This window comes from Poecilia reticulata, chromosome 3, assembly GCF_904066995.2.
Source record: "Poecilia reticulata chromosome 3, P_reticulata-male-v2, whole genome shotgun sequence".
NCBI classification, from domain to species: domain Eukaryota; kingdom Metazoa; phylum Chordata; class Actinopteri; order Cyprinodontiformes; family Poeciliidae; genus Poecilia; species Poecilia reticulata.
This window is the reverse complement of record NC_088832.1, coordinates 529,590-550,729: the sequence shown is the minus strand read 5'-3', so window position 1 is coordinate 550,729 and position 21,140 is coordinate 529,590. Positions and strand designations below refer to the sequence as shown.

General features: G+C 42.3%; 1 protein-coding gene and 1 long non-coding RNA gene across 3 annotated transcripts; one reads left to right on the top strand and one right to left on the bottom strand.

The window, feature by feature from the left end:
- Positions 1 to 4,018: 4,018 nt before the first annotated feature.
- On the top strand, positions 4,019 to 4,345 carry LOC145551029 (uncharacterized). Its single transcript, XR_014086784.1, has 2 exons — positions 4,019 to 4,200; positions 4,274 to 4,345. It is a non-coding gene; the product is annotated as an uncharacterized LOC145551029 (long non-coding RNA).
- Positions 4,346 to 8,162: 3,817 nt separating this feature from the next.
- LOC103462282 (uncharacterized) lies at positions 8,163 to 16,155 on the bottom strand. Of its 2 annotated transcripts, none has more exons than XM_008404965.3 (6): positions 15,165 to 16,155; positions 13,251 to 13,292; positions 12,777 to 13,160; positions 12,397 to 12,519; positions 11,152 to 11,242; positions 8,163 to 11,067 (listed from the first exon to the last, which is right to left on the bottom strand). In XM_008404965.3, exons 2-6 carry the CDS (start codon positions 13,288 to 13,290, stop codon positions 10,740 to 10,742), a joined length of 966 nt encoding a protein of 321 aa, XP_008403187.1. In that variant the 5' UTR covers positions 13,291 to 13,292; positions 15,165 to 16,155; the 3' UTR covers positions 8,163 to 10,739. The 2 variants fall into 2 exon arrangements, with proteins under 2 accessions (XP_008403187.1, XP_008403189.1); XM_008404967.3 differs by lacking the exon at positions 15,165 to 16,155 and adding an exon at positions 14,994 to 15,148.
- Between the last annotated feature and the right edge of the window lie 4,985 nt (positions 16,156 to 21,140).

Genomic DNA, 21,140 nt, shown 5'->3' with positions numbered 1-21,140 from the left:
TCCGCGCTCCGCACAGGTCAGTAACCAGTCGACTGTCCAACCTCCACCCACCTTTCCCTCATCTACAGGACCAGAACCCATGCAACTGGGACACGCTAAGCTAACCCCAGAGGAGCGGCAGAGGAGGATGCGATCCCGGCTTTGCCTTTACTGTGGTGAACCCAATCATGTCATCGCTAACTGTCCAGTACGTTTAAACCCGCAGGTCCGGCAGTAAGGACGGGGAGACTGCCGGAGACTAAAACAGTAAGATCTCGCTTCATCATCCCTGTCTCCATAATCATTAACGAACCATATTCTTTATCAGCCCTCATTGACTCAGGGTGTGAACAGAACCTCATTAATTCAGACATCGTCGAGCAACTGTCTATTGAAATCGAGCCGCTTCCAGTTCCTCTCCGGGTATCAGCCCTCGACGGAGGGAACCTGCCACAGATCACCCATCAAACCAAGTCAGTGCGTCTACTCACTTCAGGTAATCACACAGAGGAGATTACTTTCCTTGTGTTTCCTGCCGCTAGTGCCTCCATCATCCTTGGTTTCGACTGGTTATACAAGCACAACCCGCACATAGACTGGGCCGAGACCAAGATTGAGTCGTGGTCCACTAAGTGTCACAGTACCTGCCTTCATTCCGCCTTTCCAGTCGTCACTACGCCTACAGAGCCAGCTGTGATCGACCCATCCGACGTCTCCTCCATTCCCCGTGAGTACCATGATCTAGCTCCTGTTTTCAGTAAGGACAAAGCCCTGTCTCTGCCACCCCACAGACCGTATGACTGTGCCATCGATCTACTGCCTGGCGCCCCATTACCCAACAGTAAGCTATACAACATTTCTAGAGCAGAAAGGCAAACCATGGAGGAGTACATAAACAAGTCTCTAGCCGCAGGGATTATCCGCACCTCGTCCTCTCCCCTCGGAGCAGGGTTCTTCTTCGTGGGAAAAAAAGATGGCTCTCTCCGGCCCTGTATTGACTACCGTGGACTCAACCAGATCACCATCAAGAATAAGTACCCGTTGCCATTATTATCCTCAGCCTTTGAGCCCGTCCAAGAGGCAACCATATTCACAAAACTAGATCTCAGGAACGCTTACCACCTCCTTCGCATAAGGGAGGGTGATGAGTGGAAGACGGCGTTTAAAACCCCCATGGGCCACTATGAATATTTGGTCATGCCGTTTGGGTTGTCTAACGCACCTGCTTTCTTCCAGGCCCTGGTGAACGACGTCCTGAGGGATCTCATCAATGTCTTTGTGTTCATCTACCTGGATGATATCCTGATATATTCCAAATCCCTCGCGGAGCACAAACAACATGTCCGTCTGGTTCTCCAACGCCTTCTGGAGAATAAGCTGTATGTAAAAGCGGAAAAGTGTGAGTTTCACCGCCCTTCAGTAACCTTCCTAGGGTACATCCTCGAAAGGGGACAGGTTAGAGCATCCGAGGACAAGATCAAGGCAGTACTCGACTGGCCTAAACCCGAAAACCGCAAACAACTACAGCGCTTTTTGGGGTTTGCAAACTTCTACAGGAGGTTCATACGCAATTACAGTCAGACTGCTTCACCCCTCACCGCTCTCACTTCCAGCAAGAGAGAATACGTCTGGACCCCTCAAGCAGAAGCCGCCTTCGAGGAGCTCAAGTCCCGGTTTGCACGCGCTCCCATTCTGGTCCAGCCTGACCCCAAGAAGCAATTCATTCTGGAAGTTGACGCCTCCGACACCGGGGTCGGCGCGGTTCTTTCCCAGATGTCTACCCACGACCATAAGCTCCATCCATGCGCCTTCTTTTCCCGTAGACTCTCGCCAGCTGAGAGGAATTATGACGTGGGCGACAGAGAGCTCCTCGCGATTAAACTCGCCTTGGAGGAGTGGCGCCACTGGCTGGAGGGTGCCGAACACCCCGTACTGGTCTGGACCGATCACAAGAACCTGACATACTTGCAAGCAGCCAAGAAATCCAATCCCCGCCAGTCTCGTTGGTCTCTGTTCTTTTCTCGATTTAACCTGTCTATCACATTTCGCCCAGGTTCAAGGAATGTTAAACCCGATGCCCTATCTCGAGTTTATTCCCCAGATGACGCTGAGGTGGTCCCAGCTCCCATCCTGCCTCCCAGTTGCACCGTGGGAATGGTCACCTGGGAGATCGAAGACATCGTCCATCAAGCTCAGCAAACAGAACCAGCCCCAGAGTCCTGCCCACCGGGTAAGGTGTATGTTCCATCCTCTGTCCGATCCCGTTTTCTCCAGTGGATACACAATTCTAAGTTCTCAGGTCACCCCGGCGTTAGCCGCACGATTGGGCTAATAAACAGACGGTTTTGGTGGGCTTCCGTACACAAGGATGTCAAGGAGTTTGTTTCAGCCTGCCCAATCTGTGCCCGGAACAAGTCCTCCAATCAACCCCCCGCAGGACTCCTACAACCACTACCCATACCTAAGCGCCCTTGGTCCCACGTGGCCATAGATTTCGTTACCGGACTCCCAACCAGTAAAGGTATGACCACCATCCTCACCATCGTCGACCGTTTCTCCAAGGCATGTCACCTTGTTCCCCTACGTAAGCTGCCCACGGCTGCCCAGACTGCCCTGTTATTAATTAAACATGTCTTTAAGCTACATGGCATCCCGCAGGAAATCCTCTCGGATCGCGGCCCCCAGTTCATATCACAGGTCTGGCGTCAGTTCTGCTCGGCTCTGGGGGCTAAGGTATCCCTCACTTCTGGCTACCATCCACAAACCAATGGCCAGACAGAACGTATGAACCAAGAGCTAGAGACGACTCTGCGATGCCTGACCTCCACGAACCCCGACGATTGGGCCCAATACCTCCCATGGGTCGAGTATGCACATAACAGCCACATTTCTGCAGCCACAGGTCTCTCTCCGTTTGAAGTGGTCCTGGGGTACCAACCACCACTCCTCCCCTCCAACGAGGAGGACCTCTCGATCACGTCTGTACAACACCACATCCGACGAAGCCATAAGATTTGGAAGGACACCATCACTGCCCTCAACAACACCTCCGCTACCAATAAACGCCTGGCTGACCGTCGTAGAACCCCTGCTCCTGCTTATACAGTGGGACAAAAGGTATGGTTGTCCACACACAACATTCCCCTCAAATCTATGTCTAGAAAATTGTCTCCAAGGTTCATTGGCCCCTTTGAAGTGCTGGCAGTCATTAGCCCCTCAGCTGTACGCCTCCACCTTCCCCCGTCTCTGCGTGTCCACCCAACCTTCCACGTGTCCCAAATTAAGCCAGTGCTCTCCAGTGAACTTTGCCCTCCGGCCGAACCCCCTCCACCCGCCCGGGTCATCGATGGCCATCCGGCCTTCTCCGTCCGCCGGATTGTCGCCACTCGGCGACGAGGTCGGGGTCACCAGTTCCTTGTCGACTGGGAGGGTTATGGCCCTGAGGAACGTTCCTGGGTTCCTGGATCATTCATTTTAGACCCCTCCCTTATTAGAGACTTTAGGGACTCCCAGACCCCGTCCTCTGTTCGGCCGCCAGGTGGCGTCCGTTGAGGGGGGGGTACTGTCAGGGGCTGTTTGCCCTCCCTCGTCCTAGTTTCTTAGTTTGTTTTCCTTTAGTTAGTTTTATTTCCACCTGTCCCTGGAACCACCACTTCTCAAGACATCCAGCAGATGTCACCCATGCTCCACCCCTGAGAAGTGTCCTGGTTCAACCCGGACACACACCTGCAGCTGGTTAAGAGGGCGTGGACCGGCGATATAAGCAACAGCTACACTCCGTCTCACCGCCTGAGTGTTTGCCTACTACGGTAACCAGCGTTCCAGAAAGAGGCCTTCTGTGATTACTCTCGTCTAACCCTTGTTGTCTCCCTCGCCAGATTCTCCCGCCGTCTCCTAGTTGTTTCCCGGAAACCAGCTGCCCCGCGTTCGTGCAAGTCTGTCTCCCCGCTGTGGATCACCTCCCTCCTGTGTGATTTCCCGACCCTGCCGGTGTTCCCGGTCAGAGGCCACTCCCTGTGTGTGTGAGCGTTATCCCCCTCGTCGATCCCTCTCCGGGATTTCCCCTTCGGGACGCTACGGGCCAGGAGGCCCACGCCCGAACTTCCCGGAGGACCGCCTGGACGGATCAGGCTCCAGGCCGTGCCCGACATCAGAGCTACTATCGCTCGTCAACGGACTCTTGGCTCGCGCTCCGCTTCGCCCCATATACCTCCACCCAAAGTAAGCTCACCTCAGTCATTTCCCGGAGAAACTCCGCTGAGTTCCCGCTAACCCTGCTTTCTCCCGTTGGCAGTAGAAGAACCGGTCCGCCGATTCGGCTTCGCCACCAGCTCCCTGACTCTTCAATAAACATCATTGTTTCTGACTCGCTCTGTCTGATTGTGTTCTTGCATGTGGGTTCGCAACCTTAAAGCCAACATGACACTTCTGACACATAACATGTAGTACAATTATTATTATTATTATTATTATTATTATTATTATTATTATTTTTTGTACAACATAATAAACCCTCCGGTAACCTTGCTGCCTTTGACCTTTTGCCAGTGACGCATGACGCAGTTGCCTCTCGCGCAGTGAGATAAGGCGGCCAACTGCAGAGCTCAACGTAGCGAACGTTCAACATTATAAAACTCCACTTTATTTTTGGTGAATAAAGTGGAGTAGACTTGCTACTTATCAGATGGTGGAAAACGTTGAAGTAGGTACCAGTAACCAATTTTTTTTCTTTATATTTTTTGTACTCTGAATGCATTTTTCTATTAAGTGTATTACCAGAGAAGAGCAGAAAAAAATTTCAGCCCATTATCTCTAACGGTTTCCGAGATTTTGGGGGGTAGGTGTACCTTGCCACAAACCCACCTTTGAGTAGAAAAAGATGGGATTTTTGAAAGCCGATTACTTAAAAAATAAAGTTGACATTTATTTGTAATGACATCCTTTAAATATAAATAAATCATATTGAAAAACATGAATATGTACAGTATAAATAGTTTACTTTTAAAATAATGAAGGTTCTTTAAAAAATGTAATTTTTAAAAATAAAACAAATTTCAATATTTACCCTGACAGCAGAGATGGCATGTTTGGCATACGATATGAAAAAATATATGCTGAAACCAAGCCCCAAAAGCTATTTTCCCCATCCTGATGTGTGGTCTTAATATGCTCAATTTTTTGTAGGGGTCTGGGACTGTTCAATAAAGATTTATTAGACCGCAGAACTGCTTCCAAAGCCAATTTGACCGACGGAAAATTTTTTCAAAAATTGACAAAATTAAGTATTTTTTGACCACTCCCCAAACTTGTACTTTTCATCAGATTTCAATAAAACTTCTCTACTACAGATACATTACGCTGCTGAATAACATAAAAGCATCCATTTTTGGCCACCTTTAATAGTTTCCTTTATATTATTGTTAGGAAATAGGGATTTTTTTTGTGTTTTTAAAAAAATCTAATTTTAGAGAAGTTTTGACTTGCACCAAAATGTTTATTTTTTTATGCATTTCATTGAAACTTCCTTCCTAGATGTCAATTAGACTGCAGCATCATATAAAAACATTTATTTATGGCTATCTTTAGTAGTTTTTTCTATATTGTTGGCAGAAAATAGAGATTGTTTTTTTAAGATTTGTTTTTTTATGGAAAATTTCCTACTACCGACCATCTGAAAAAGTGCCAAAGAAAGTACAGTTTTTCATAAGTGTCTAGAATTTATCATTTTAATATAGATACAGTCACTTCATCATGCTGCCACCCACATAATGATGCCCTGGGCGGTTGCCCATGCCTCCCATATCAGCTCTATATAGAGATTTTCCTTAGCTTTGATTGTATATCTCACAATTTTGTAATTTATCATTGTTTATTAAACTCTGAAAGCTGAGAGGCTTTGTTAATATTCTGTCCTAAAATACAGTTGGATGTGCCCTTTTTTTGTGAGCACCTGCTCCTTTAGTGGTCTCTGCATGGCCCTGGTTGTTTGTGTCTGATTCTGATTTACCCTACCGTACCTACCGAACGTCACAATAAAATTGATAAAATAATTATTTATGAAACCAACGTAAGTTACATATCTTTACTGCACTGTTTATAATTAAACGAAGATAATTAATAAGCAAACTTACCATCAGCTAGCAACACTTAGCAGCCTTCATCCCCCCGTGCTCCTTTTGTGACACACATTTCATTTCCATCGGTTGTTGTCCCGTTGTGTTGTCGTCTAACTCGGACTAGGACGACACCAGCTTGAATTTATCAAAATTACTAACCATTGTCAAGGCCCTCTCTACTTTGAAGGCAATATTATGCGAGTAAAAATGACGAATTTGAACAGCGCTTGTTATCTTCCCCATAAACATAATATAAGACATAATATGAAGACATAATACCTTATATTATGTCAGTAATATAAGGTATTATGTCTTATAATACCTTATATTATAAGACATCATAATGTCTTGTAATATAAGACATATAACACATTATATGTCTTATAATGTCTTATTAACCTGCGTGCTGCTATGCTAATGGCTGAGAAGAGCACCAGTGCAGAGCAGAAACACCAATGTGACCAGTACAACAAGAGAGTCAAGGGTCACCCTCTGTCAGTTGGAGATCAGGTACTGGTGGCGAACAAGGGAGCCAGAGGAAAGCAGAAGCTTTCTGATAAATGGGAGCCTGTCATGTACACGGTGGTTGCATCCAAACCTGCTCTCCACATTTATCGTACTAGAGATCGTCATGGCAATGAGCATGTGGTGCATCGCAACCTCCTGCTTGATGTGAACTTTTTACCTGTGGGACTGACCATGGATGGCAGTGTGGACCGCCATGCTGACAGTGTGGTTAGAGTCCCCTCGGCTTCTGATCTACGTGGAACAGAAACTTTTAGCGAGGCTCCTAGTGTCCTGCAGTGATGGGGAGGACCGCACTGCTTCATGAGTTCAGGATGTGTCCTCAGCTCCATCAGTTGGAAAACACGGTTGTTTTGTCTTTGTATTCTCGTCAGAAATAAACCGAGAATCATCTGTTCGAAAGATAAACTGTGTCACGGTCCATTCACTTGATAACCAGCACAATGCAGAAAAGGATTCGGTTACATAATAATATTATATATTGCAACTACATTCAAGAATTTTTTGTTTTTCAAACCATGTGCCATATTTATTTGCTCTCTATACAAATGTTGATTTTTAGACCTCTAGAGTATTCTCTGGAATGTTGCTTTTATTTTGATACCAGAACTAGTCAAAAACACTTTGTAGTTCCTGAGATATATTGAAATCATTTCGGGGATGTAATTTTTGAGAACTCTCCAAAAAATTTCCAAAAAAGAGATGTTAGGTACAGGTGCAAGGGGTTAAGGGCTAAAGATGTTTTGCTTGTCATGTCCCCTTTGAAGGAACTAAACAGGGCTGGTGTGAGTGTAGCCATAGTCTTATCAACAATAGAAGAAACAAAAAACTATAACTATCTTTTGTTGCTTGCATATGGTTGTTGAGTTTGTTGACTGATCTTTTCACTGTCATTATTACAAAGTTCTTTTGCCATAACAAAAAAACTACCTGAACAGTGACAGAGGTCCAACCCAGTCCATTACAATCTGCAACACAGATAACACTTGACAATTTAGATAACTTTAGATAGGCACTTTGGATAGCACGTCAATAAATGGTTATATGGACCAGGACCAGGTCTGAATTCAGCTTCAGACATGGTCCCTTCTTATCATTTAGTGGCCTCATTGCAAAACTAGAGGTTTGATTCTCTGGCAGAGCAAGACTTAGATTTAGGGATTTCTCTCTTGTGCACAGTTTTAGTCTCCAAGAAAAGGATGACAGGTTAAGGCTTCAGATGCCATGTTTCACACAAAATGATTAAACCCAATTCTTCTCACTAGACCAGACTTTGGAAGACTGTGGCTCTATGGATAGAATAGTCTTCTTATGATTGGAAGGTTGTAGGTTTCAACTTCCTCCCATCACATGTCAATGGGAAAGGCACATAACCTCAAGTTGCCTACCGGTCTGCATTCTGATGTATAAATGTGTGTGTGAATGAGTAAATGTGACTCTACTGTAAAGTGCTTTGAGGGAATAAAATGACTGGAAAATCAGTTCAGTCCATTTACCTCTTAGGTATAACCTTGTTCCATTTTGGAAAATGTTTCAACAAAACAAGATGGAAAATTTATTTAACAACACATTACAGTAAAGACAGATATATTCTAGATGGAGACTTTAACCACTTACTGCTGATGCTGTGGTTTTACTGTCAAGAAGATTGTAAATTGATTTTGAATATAGCACACACAAGTTACCTTATACAGCATTCAAAGTTGTGAAATTAGACATACTTTACCTGACTCAGTCCACTAAACGGCAGCAAAGTGCTTTCAATATGACCCTTGGTGTGTGTGAAATGTGCATCAACTGGCATTAAACTAGTGACTTGCAGTCAGAGAAAACAGGTCCTCACCTGTTATCATGGCAAGTTAAGTACTAACAATGCAACTGAAGCCCAAGTCATGTTGGCAAATTGATTATTTGATTGTTTTATGAATAATTTCAACAATTTTATTATCAAAATTGCTGAATTGAAGCATTGTTTGTTCAAACACATGGAGGAAGAGAAGGAAGGGTGAGGCACTGTGTCACAGAGTGAATGAAGCAGGCAGCGGATGCATGGACATTACTGTCTATATATTATCAACATACATGTTTAATTCTACATGCTGGTGTTTCACAGTCTAGCATATTGAACACATAAGAGTGGCATATTTAATCCTTCTGATCAGCCACAAATGAGCAGTGAAAATGAATAAGATGAGGCAGAAAGTACAATGTCGCACTGATGGTGGTGAGGTGCTGAACCAAATAGACACAAAGGGCAGCAGGTGTTCTATAAATTAAAAAACTGAAAACAATAAGAAAAGCACAAGAACATTCAGTGAGAATAGAACTGTTCCTGAACGATTCTCCTCTGTGCTGATCAGCTCCGTTACAGCTGCCGGATTTTTAAAAATGAAGGCAAATGAGCAATTTTTACTAAAGTGACACAAATATTTGTGGGCATGGACTTTATATTAAAAACATAGTGAGATCATTTTAAATTTCAGTTAAAAGGGAATCAGCCAAAAAAAAAAAAAAAAAATCTAATTTCAGTTTACATTAAATAGTATTCTGTTGTTCTTGCTATATTGTTGTTAATTGATTAAAGCACAATTGAAAGCTTTTAATACAGCTAAATGTTTAAGTTAAGGCCAAAATATGAGCTAAATTTAAATCTAAGCTTCTATTTTGGGTTTTAAATATTTGTACGCCTGCTCCAGAGGAGTCATGAACCTCACCGGATGACACTGATGCATACAACACCTTGGCTGCATTAAGACCCGCTGTGGTTTCAGGTGAGCCTGTTGCAGCAGTTATCATTGGGTCAAGATTACACAAGACAGAAACAGAAGAGGTTGAAGGGATTTAAAGGTTTGTTAAGTTAACAGTTCACATCAAAGAGTACTTAGCATTTAGTCAGTCACATGATTGTTGAAAAAACATTGTTTCAACAATTTTAGAGCTTTGTAGTTCATTAAATCTAAATGAAAGGAAACGTTAAAGTGATCCACGATTAGTTGAACATGTCCTACATTTGCTGCATTTTCCTATTAACTCAAAAATTGTAGTTTGTGATATGTAAAAAGCCATAATTACTTCAAAAATGATAGATCTTTCATTATATTTTTCACCCATGGAGGTCGCCATTTTTTCACCTTGCTGGGTTGATGATGCGGTTGGTCCATTTTGTACCGAGTAAGAGTAAACACAGGAAGGTTAACTTAATCCAAGCTGTTGTTTATCATATTGCATTTGACTGGTGTCATTTCAGACAGTGCAACACTGTATCGCAGTTGGCTGTAATTAAAAAAAAAGAAGTGAGTTGAGTCTGCTTTGCTTCCCACATGAAAAAAAGAGCACAGTGGAAAACAGCCAAATACAACTTCTGAAGGACACATTTGTGCCCACAACATCCAGAAGACTGAATCATTTGTAAGAGCAAAACTGATGAAGGATCTAGCAGGTTACCTTCACAAGCTTAAACCAAATGTAGTGCCAACAGTTTTTATCCACAAAGCACCTAAATCCCGCTGCCAGCTAGCGAGCAAAAAGACCCTGGGAGAAACATGAGGCAAGCAGCGCTGGAAGCTATTTGAAATGATAAGGAAGCTATTGCTACTGCTGCCGGTACTAAATGTGAAACCACAGACCTGACACCAGACCAAAGACCAGACCTGATACAGAGCACATCAACTGCTTATTGGATCACACAGTCTGAGCAGCAGTAGGTGTCATTTATTGTTTAATTTATGAAGCTGAAGGTGGCAGCAGCATAAAGACCAGCTTCTTCAGCCAACCCTGTCCTCTTCCGTTTGTTTCTCCTCCTTTTCATTATTTCTTGTGATTTCTACATTCCCATCCATTTCAACGCACTCCAATTCAAATTAAAAAGTCTTATGTTACTCATTGCAGTTTTAGCCGGATGGAGTTAGCACAACTGGATCAACCAAAAGTCATTTACCCAGAATGCATTGCAGCTTAAACAATATGGCAACATCCATGTGACAATATTTTATTTAAATGTATAAAAACTGTATTTTTACTGTATTGTTTATATATCTAAATACATATTTCTCAAATAAAGTCTATTGTTCCAACTAATGGCGGATAACTTAACTTAAAAGCTGAGGGACAGACCAATATTCACTCTGTCATCCTCCCCTCATCATGAGCCTCTTGTTCCTGCCACACTTCCTCTCTTTTCTCCTGTTGCTCCTTCTCCAGCTCCTCCTGTCTCTCCTCTACAACATGATCTGGATACAAGCAGGAAGTGTTGCCGTCTTTCCATGTGACCACAATGTCCCCTGCTTTCAGTTCCTTTGTGTCTCCTTCAGACATGGACGGCGTGTGACAATGGGGCAGCGGAGATGTTCCGTTATCCCGAAGAGCAGAAACGACTTGAAGCTCTTCGCCTTCATGCTTCTTAACAAGGGATGCCTGGGCTTTGTATTTAGCTATCTTTTTTCTGCTCCTGTTGGAGATGAACCAGAAAACCTTTAAAATAGAACATTGCATCTTTTCCTTTGTTGCTAAGATTTGATGTGTAATTTCCTACTTGTTGGCCATGGCTCCCATTCCCAGCAGCAAAAACCCAACGAGCAAACAGACAAAAGCCAGAACCAGAAGCACAAATGTCCAAATAGTTGCTGCAAGACAGAAAAGAACATAATCACAAAGTTATGCCATATGTACACTGAATAGAGACCTAGCTATGCTAGAACCTTCTGAAATAATGTTGGTCCACAGAAATTACACACGCCGCTGCTCTCAGTTGCTAAATCTTTCCCCCTGCCTCTCACTGGGTTCTGTAGGGAAATGAGTAGCTGCGGGATGGTGCTGGCAGGACCCAGAACTCCAATAAGCTGCAGACATGATCTGCTGCTGACTGTGTTTCTATGCTGGCAAATAGCTGGGAAAATATCATGCTCTGTGACTCAAAGTGAGACGCCACTGTAGGTGTGGTCAAAATTAGTTTTTTTAAAATATCAATTTATTACAATAAAATTCTCTTCTTTATAAGGACTGACCTTATGTTAAAGCTGCAGTTGTAACTTTTAATTAAAAAATATGACTTTTACAGAACTGCACAGTGGCACAGTTGGTAGCTGTTGCCTTGCAAAGAAGGTCCTGGTTTAAAATGCAGTTTGTATTTTATCCCTGTGTTCCTCTTGCTTGTTGTCTGCTGGAGATGGGCACCAGCATCCCTTGTGGACCCACTAGGGATAAGCATGTAAGATAATGGATGTTTTACACTTTTGCTAAAACTGTCACCATGTTGTGACAGTTCAACATGAAAAATACAATCTGTGAAAAATTCAAGCTGCTCTGCCTCCTCCATATGGTCCACAACAGTGGAGCCACCATGAACGCTCTGGCTACTTAGAATGGCCACTGATGACAGCAGATAAACAGTTTTCCTGTAACAGTTGTTTCTCTGCCGTTAGCACATTGCATGTACACGAGCTTGACTGACAGCACTGAGACCCACCTCCTGGCTCTGATTGGTTGTTTCTGACTGAGCGGTGTCTTTCTACAGATGGACTGTAGGAGCACTAAAAGGAGATTGAGGAGGTTGAGTCTTTCAGATTATCTGTCTCATAATATGCTGTCATAATATTGTGACAGTTTAAACAAATATATAAAAGCACTTTTTTCTATAAAAGTTAAATACTGTAGCTTTAGTAGTATGCTTTTATGTGTGAAAGACTCAGATTCAGCTTCTAATTTCACCAAACATTTTAACTTGAAACACGTTCAGCTGAAGGATTTTATAACCTTTATGATAAGCGACGGTGCTTACGGTTCTCGGTACGGTAGAACCAGCGGTAATACTCTCTCTTCTCCTCCATCTTGCCTTTCATCAGGTCTGCTGCCTCCTCCGGATCCTCTAACAGGTCCTGGTCCTCAGACGCTCTCCGGAGCCCTGAGAACACAGGAACAAGGCAAATCCTTCGGTTTTCAGAAACAGATCAATTACTGTGCTGTTGCATCAAATTCTGCAAAACATTGAATACACAAACAATTTTTATTGACATCACTTTTACATGTGATAAAGTATTACTGGATTACTTTGCTGTTTAGTTGTTGAAAGTGCTACAAAGAAATGATGTTGCTGCCTTTATATTATAGATATTTCTGAGATCAACTGCACTGGATCTACTTCGGTTCATTCAGACTTACGGAGGCTCGTCTTACAGACGTCCACCTCATCAAGAGACTTCCACTCAAAGTGCTTGAGGCGGTTTGTGAGAATCACACGCTGGCCGTCGGTGGACAGCAGTAAGGACGTTTTTTTGCTGCTGAGTCTGTTACTACTACAGTCCCACATCAGCTCTGGAGCTTCCTGGTCTGACTTTGGACAGGCCTGGGTTTGGACCGGATGGTCCTGCTGAGCTGACAGACATCTGGAGGTTCCGACACACATCAAAATGCCCTGGTTGATCCAGTGCCACTGCTGAGCCTGAGAGTCCAGGTTACACTGTTTCAGGAGAACTTGACCTGTGTCAGCCGACTCCTCCAGACACAGGCCATGCTGCGTGTTATGGATCATAAACATCTGCCCCCCTGCAGAGGTCAAAAGGTTGACTTTATTAAAAGCATAGATGCCAACTCAGTTAGTCAGTGTCTACTTTGTTTTACAAAGTGATCATTTACCTGGGACAAGGAGAAGCAGGAATACCCAAGAGTCAAGCATTTCTGAAATGGATAAAGAACTGTAAGAACACACAGAAATTAAGGAACTTTTTCTACCATCTTTTACAGTTTTGGATTTTCACATTTAAAGAACAGCCAAAGCAGCTGCAGTTCTAACAGAGATGGTAATCTATATCTCCATCTCATCTAAGAATTTATGGTGCTATGATCTTTATCATAGTTGGTGGTCATATGACTTTTCACTGAATGAAGATCAATAAAGATACTGATCTACTCTCTCTGCATATCCAACCTGCATGACAATGCTAAGCTCACTGTTTTATTCCCTGTTTTATTGTGAAATAAAATATCTAAAAAAGAGTAAAATATTTACTAGATATGACTTAGACCTTTGATTGTGTAAACTGTAAAATCTTATGGATTCAACTTCTCATCTGGTGCCAAAAATTAATAGAAACTTATTTATCTAATTGATCATAATCTGTTAAAATCAGTAGCTGCACACCTCCCCTTTATTTGTCCACAGGTGTCCCACTAGAATGTATTTTGGAACCATTACTCCTTTCCCTTTGCATAAATTATCTTTCACCTCAGTGTCCTAATAACAAAACATGTGCAGATGATGGAGTATTTTCCATACGTTTACAATAAGACACAAGTTGTGGAAAGACTAACATAATTATTAGATTAAGGTTGTTAATGCTTCATGTAACTAATACAGAACATATGTTTTTAAACCAGATCCAGCATAACTGGAATCAGTCAGAATATCTGCATGATTGGACTGAAATGACTATTTTGTCTAAGTCGATATTTTGTGACTTGGTGCAATAGAAATAAACTGAACTGAATCCAGTGTTGAATTTTGATGTTTCACAATCATTGGGTTTAGATTTAATCTAAATGAATTTTTAAATCCCAGGTAAAAAGTCCATTGTCTGGTCAGACTGTGGATATTACATTACATTATTTTCACAAAATAATTTGTGAAAATAATCACAAATTATTTTCGCCTGGTCACATTTATCAATGCAGGCAGCCAAATTATGCAAGAATGGACAGTTCACATTTCAGTTACTTGGCATTAAAGTATCTGGAAGTACCTGACAGTATCACCACTGTGCAACATTACGAAACTGTAACCTACTGAGTTATGAGACTGCTAGAATATACAATTGCAAATTTGTTCATGGTGTGTCAACTCTTGCCCTTATTTTGTTAATATTAGCATTAACTCGTATTGAAAAAACAACACTGTATTGTTTGTCATTGTTTGTAATCTATCACTTCCTTATTTTCAGTAGCAGGTAAAATCTGTGCTAACCTGACTGTTGCTTATGATGGATTTTCAAAAGAAATGCCATATCTTCTCATGGCTGCCAATTATTATTGGACTTACAATTTTACCAAGTGGTTCAATTTAATTCAGTTTATTTAAATAGCGCCAATTCACAGTAAATGACGTCTCAAGGCACTTCACAAAAGACAGAGACAGTAGAGAGGAAAAACTCCTCTTTAACAAGAAGAAACCTCCAGCAGAATCAGAACCAGAACCTGGCTCAGTACAAGTGGCTATCTGCCACGACTAACTGGAGGTTTGAGAAGAAAGAGCAGAGACACAAGAAGAAACAGATGAACTGATGTAGGATGGTTTTCAATGTCCAATCCTTCCAACCCTTTCCTCCTGCATTATGAAAAGCAAAACCCACTACCCTGTTAGTGTAAACCAGAAATGATATTCACAGTTAATGAGCAGCAGTTTAAAACTGGAGCTGGATCAAATCTGCCTCTCTGGATGAATCCTAAACTGAACAGATGAACAAAAACATCCCATAATACACAGAAAATAGCAAATATTTCCTTCCCGGGAGGTCTGATCTGCTTTGAATTGACATGTTTTTTTTTTGTACTCACTGTGGATTGACTTCTGCTGCGTCTGTGGCTGAGATGAGGAGAATGGAACATGTAACTCAGCAGGTGCTCAACAGAATTAACAACTTTGGAAGATTTTCCAAAGGTCACGGGGAGGAGTCTGCACTCTGCTTGATTTCCTGATGAGGGAGTGAAGATTCAGAAACGCAGAAGGAGGCTACATTTAGTTATTTAGCTCCAAAAAGTCTTCTCTGTTCACTTAGCTGCTCAAAGATGTTCACTGTCTCAACTTTTACATTTTTGTCTAACAAGCTCATAGAAAACTACATGTTTGCTTTACCAATTCAGTTCTCCTTGTCATATTGAGAATATCTACACGTGATATGAAACATAAACTCACCCTAACAAATGTGTTCCTGCAGAGCCTGTAAAACAAAGTTCAGTGAGATCCTTCAGGTCTTTGACCTTGTTATATGGTTACTGTTTACACAGCCTCATAGTAGCCTTGGTTCCTGTGTGTGTGAAGGTAAATGACTCATCGGTCAAATCCCTGCCTGCAGAGCACGAAATGTACAATTAACTGCTAAGGGATTAGATTTTTATGTCATTGAGGTTGGGCTGTGGCTGAAGTCTGTGCTGTTAAAAATTAATCTGAAACCTTAAATTAATCTGTGGATATGGAGGTGAAAGCTGGAAGGAAGTGAGCTGAGAAGGCTTACTTCTTTAGAGTGGAGATTCAGTATGGAGGAGGGAGGATGATCCTGATCAGATCAGAGTTGCTGCTGTGAGGTAAAGTGTGAGGCCTGTGTGAGGGGATTCAATCTGTGTTTCTGCTCTGTCTTCTCAAACATCCAGTAAGCCATGGCAGATGGCCACTTGTACTGAACCAGGTTCTGGTTCTGCTTTAAGTTTCTTCCTGTTAGAGGTGAGTGTTTCCTCTCCACTGTCACTACATGCATGCTCTGTGTGAGGCATGGCTGTGCTGATTGTTACTGTATGTTGGTCCAGAAGGACACAGCAACCAACACACAGCAACAATCAGCTATGTGTTGTTTATTGCTGCAGGTCACAAATGGCTGCAGGTCACTGACTCAATGCAATCTGCTGGGTTTCCTTAGATAGGAACTTTTTAACTCATGTGAATAATAAACTGAACTTAAAGTACTGTTTGATAACTAGGATCAAATGGAATATATGGGTGATTGGATTACATCAAACACAGAGTTAGAACTAACTCAGCCTCCAGGGTGAGCAGCATCAGCTGTGTAGCATCATTACTTGAACCATCTGCCTTAATATACAGAACAGAAACTACACCAAAAACATTTGCTAGATCCTTTTAGATTTTGATGAATATAATTCTCCTAAAAAAATACTAACAATAATAAAAAACGTTGTGCTGTAGCTTGGGCTGCACAGTGGCGCAGTTGGTAGAGCTGTTGCCTTGCAGCAAGAAGGTTCTGGGTTCAATTCCCAGCCTGGGGTCTTTCTGCATGGAGTTTGCATGTTATTTTTGCATGTGCGTGCGTGGGTTTTCTCCGGGTACTCCGGTTTCCTCCCACAGTCCAAAAACATGACTGTCAGGTTAATTGGCCTCTCTAAATTGCCCCTAGGTGTGAGTGTGTGTGTGCATGGTTGTGTGTCCTGTGTGTCTCTGTGTTGCCCTGCGACAGACTGGCGACCTGTCCAGGGTGTACCCCGCCTCTCGCCTGAAACGTTGGCTGGAGATGGGCACCAGCACCCCTCCCGACCCCACTGAGGGAAAAAGGGTGCAAGAAAATGGATGGATGGATGTGCTTTAGCTTCTTCTTCTTCTTCTTTTTTTTTTTTGCAAGGTGCTGTAACCTTCAATGGCCACAAGAAGGCGCTGCAGATATCACACACACACACGCGCGCACACGCACACACACACACACACACACACACACACGCACGCACACGCACACACGCACACACACACACGCACGCACACACGCACGCACACACACACACACACACACACGCACCCCCCCACACACACACACACATGCCCACTGTCCTGCACAGCAGACTGTGGATGAAACAATCTATGGTGTTGTTAACAGAAAAGACCCTGATAAATAAAGAGCTGAAAAACCAGAAGAAAACCAGAAGTTACTCATTTCCATGACAACAATGTTTGAGATTTACTGTGGCTTTTGACAATAACAAACATGCATTATGTGCATAATGTGTAGCAAAAACAGGTTGTGTGTTATGGGCTGACCTAACAAACCAAAGCAGCAGACAGTCCTTCCTCTGTTAGCCACTGAGCTGTTAGCTTTATTCTGTTGAGTCACTCATTCACTTGTTTGTTTGGGATGTGAAGCTTCATATGTACTAATCAGGCTGAGGAGGGTGAAGGACAATATGAGGCTGCTGAAATGACTCCACACTACTCTGAGTGTTTAATGTATAATTCATGGAAAGCTTTCACATTAAACACACTTTGGTCGGCTGTTTGACACAAAACAACCAACCAGCCAGGGTTCTTGTTGCTCCTTTGAAACCTTGGCAGAGAACCTCATTTCTATAGGAAATGAAGTATATTTGGTCAAAAATAAATATTCTTACATTTTGTTTGTGTTTATAACCCAATGACAGCGAGACCACAGTAGGGAGGCTTTGAATGTTTTAAACACTTTCACAGCAGCTAGCCTGGCATCTCAGCAGTTCAGGCTAGCTGCTGGGAAAGATGGATCTGATGTAATGGACTCACTCATCATCAGATGGATTGATGGAGCTACATTCAGTAAGCGTACCACACATCTTGATAAGACCTGACTAGCCAGTCTGTTTCACTTGTACCTGTGGAGTCTGCAGCAGGACAGTCTTGTTTCATTTCCCATGTCAGAGACTCAACTGTCCACTAGCAGCTTCTACCTCTTCAGAACATTATGCTGTTTTCTTAAACTTCCCAGATTACAGTTTCAATATTTATTAATATTTGAGATTTCGTTGCTCTAAGAGCTTTGTACAGTGTTTAATAAGGGTCAGGGCAGAGGGAGGTTGGAGGTCACAGCCAGGGTGACTGGCTCAGGGATACCCAGCCTCTGTGGATCACCTGGTCTGCAGCTGCGCATCGCAGCACAGATAGTAATTATCCTCCATGTGTTTTGCTGCATTTATTTTACTTTCTGTATTTAACCGAAAGCTGGGTGTCGCATGGGCCAAAATGATCGAGTCAAATGGACCGGAGGGCCAAAATTAAAAACGTTGTTTTACACACTCAACAATAAACTAAATATGCAATACTTAAATTAAACAAATAAAGTACTCAGATTTGTTGCTGGAAAAGGATGTAATTATTCTAGATCCAAAACTTAAAAAGAGTTCTGCAGATTTACCTTATTAAGAATAATTTTTTTAGGTATCAACTGGAAAAAAATAGAACACAATTTAATCAATCCCGATGAATAAAATCAAAAATTATGTCACTCTTTCTTTGAAAATGCTTACTGTATTTACCAAGTTTATTAAATTCATTAAATGCAGATTTGGGTGAAGCAAAGTTTGCTTTTGAGTAAAAGTCACTGGTTTTTCAAAAGAATGCAAAAAGCAAAAAGATTATTTAAAGACAAATCTTTGTGTTATAGCCAATATTTTCTATTGAAAGAAGATTTTACTTGTTTGTGATAATCTTGTCCTAATTAAAGACAGAAAGTCTCTATTCATATAAAATACTTGTACTAGGGGCCCAAATTTGTATTTTTCTTCAACTGAAGTTAGGGGCCACACACTTTCACAAATGGCCACAAATGGCCCCAGGCTGCACTTTGGACACTCCTGATCCAAAGAGTGAAAAAAGAGTGGAGAAGCAGAACATTTGACACAAAATAAGGAAACTGAATTTTATTTGTGGCTGTAAATCATTTTAAAAGCAGCTCCACATGCAACCTCATTGAGTAAGTAAGATTTTTTTTTAAATGTGTCCAGAGGAATTCATGAAATAAAATAAAACTGAAAGCAGGAAGCAAAAGTTGAATTGATGGGGAACAGGTTACATAAGAGAGCTGCATGCCAACAGGGCGGCTCAGCCGTTGGGAACCTCCTGGCATAACCCACTCACCTTAAACAGTGGCGTCTGTCCTGAAAGCCATGACAAGTGAAAAGCTCTGTAGTGGAGCAGAGATGACAAGAGATGTCACAGAGAAGCAGAAGAATCCCAGAGAAAAAGGAGTTGGGTCAGACTGCCCGGCTCTCTGCCCTGGAGCAAAGCTGTCACTGTGGATTCAAGTGTGAAGCTTCCACTCTGCTCTTCCTCAAGTGATGGGAGCAATTACCCCCTTCCACAGTCACACCTGACTGCTTTCTAAAGCTCTAAGGGCAGCCATGAGGAAAGCGCTACAGCGCTCTGCTGCAGCAGACGGAAACACATCCATCCATCCATCCATCCATCCATCCATCCATCCATCCATCCATCCATCCATCCATCCATCCATCCATCCATCCATCCATCCATCCATCCATCCATCCATCCATCCATCCATCCATCCATCCATCCATCCATCCATCCTTTCTCTGTTCAAAGCTAACCTTAAGACATTTATTTAGAATGGGTTTTAGTACATTGAAGTAGTTTGTCATTTCTGTTTCTACTAATGTTATTTTATTTATTTTATTTTATTTTGTTTCTTTTCTCATTTTCATCCCTGAACTACTGGAAAAGCACTTTGGTGCAGTTCTCACTGTTATAAAATGCAACATAAATAAAATGTGATTGACTGATTGAAAAAATACTGAAGATCTTCTCAAATTGATGTAATCTGGAGCAATGCAGAAAAAAACTGCTTTGATTTGATTGATAAAATAATGTTTAGGCACACAACGTTTTTTTTTAAGATTCTTTATATATGTACCTTGTAGATTTCATATTGAGCCTGGGGTCAGTTTTCTGCAGCCCATCCATCATGGCTACTTTCACTTCTTACTTGTGGAATATTTTTCCATGGAGATTTCTTCATGCCAGATACAACATTTTCTTTATTGAGATCAATGATGTCTGAAATTTTAAAAAGGAAACCATTGACCAGCTGAGCTGAATTATGAAGGAACATGGTAGAGTTAACCTGATTGAAGGTGTCAAGTGTGTCCTTGGTTGTGTGTTGGGTGTCCAAAATGGTGAGTTAAACCAAAGTTTTGCAATACATCAGACAATTTAGCCATTCTTCTGTGTTCCTAGCTGTGTGCCTTGGGCTGTTATCTTATTGGAAGACCCATGAGCAAGCTTTCTGACACTAGGCAGCACATTTCTCTCTGGAACGCCTTGATAGTGTCGAGATAGAGTGGATGAATGGGACGTAACTGTAAAAGTTATAGGAGAATAAAAGCTGCACAGGGAGGAATATTACAGAGAGCTCAGTTGACTGAAGGAAACCCAACCACTTCCTTCTGGGTCCAACATTTTCTAGCCATCAAGCTTGTCATGCAACACAGACATGTCACACAACATGTCCCGTTTTTTATTTTGCACATGATTAAACTAAGGTTATGTTCCAATCACAGCAACTTTTGGTCAGATCACGTCTCTTTAGTGTGTTCTGTAAGTACTTTTATAGGATAAGAAATATTTTTTTCTGTCACCATGAGGCCAGAGGCATCAGAGGCGTGAATGAACATGATTAAAAAGTGATTACACTTTGAGAAACATGGTGAATCTGTCATGCTTCCAGGCTGATTAGTGGTTCTGACTGGCAGCATGAATGAGACTGCTGGAGCTTTGCACGTCATCAGCTGCTGCTTGTGTGAGAATGAAAAGGCTGTAACCACAGAGAGCCATCATCAGATAACTGCTCCCAGAAAAGAACCCTGGATTCTTCTTAAACTCAGCTCCATCCTCAGTAAGACTTGAAACTCCATCTGAACTCCAGCTGTCACCCTGAAAAACATCGTCAGTTTCTGCTTCTTCCACAGTGAAGAGCTTTAATGGAGGAACTCTCTGCTACAGGCTTAGGCTGCTGGAGGACAAACTCACCACTTTCTCACTTTCTTCTATTTTTT

Excerpts from the sequence above, each read along its gene's own strand:
- LOC103462282 (XM_008404965.3), bottom strand. The coding sequence starts at position 13,290 with ATGCTTGACTCTTGGGTATTCCTGCTTCTCCTTGTCCCAG. Across the intron at positions 13,161-13,250 it reads CCTGCTTCTCCTTGTCCCAG|GGGGGCAGATGTTTATGATC; the intron begins GTAAATGATCAC and ends TGACCTCTGCAG. Across the intron at positions 11,243-12,396 it reads GTTCTACCGTACCGAGAACC|CAACTATTTGGACATTTGTG; the intron begins GTAAGCACCGTC and ends TCTGTCTTGCAG.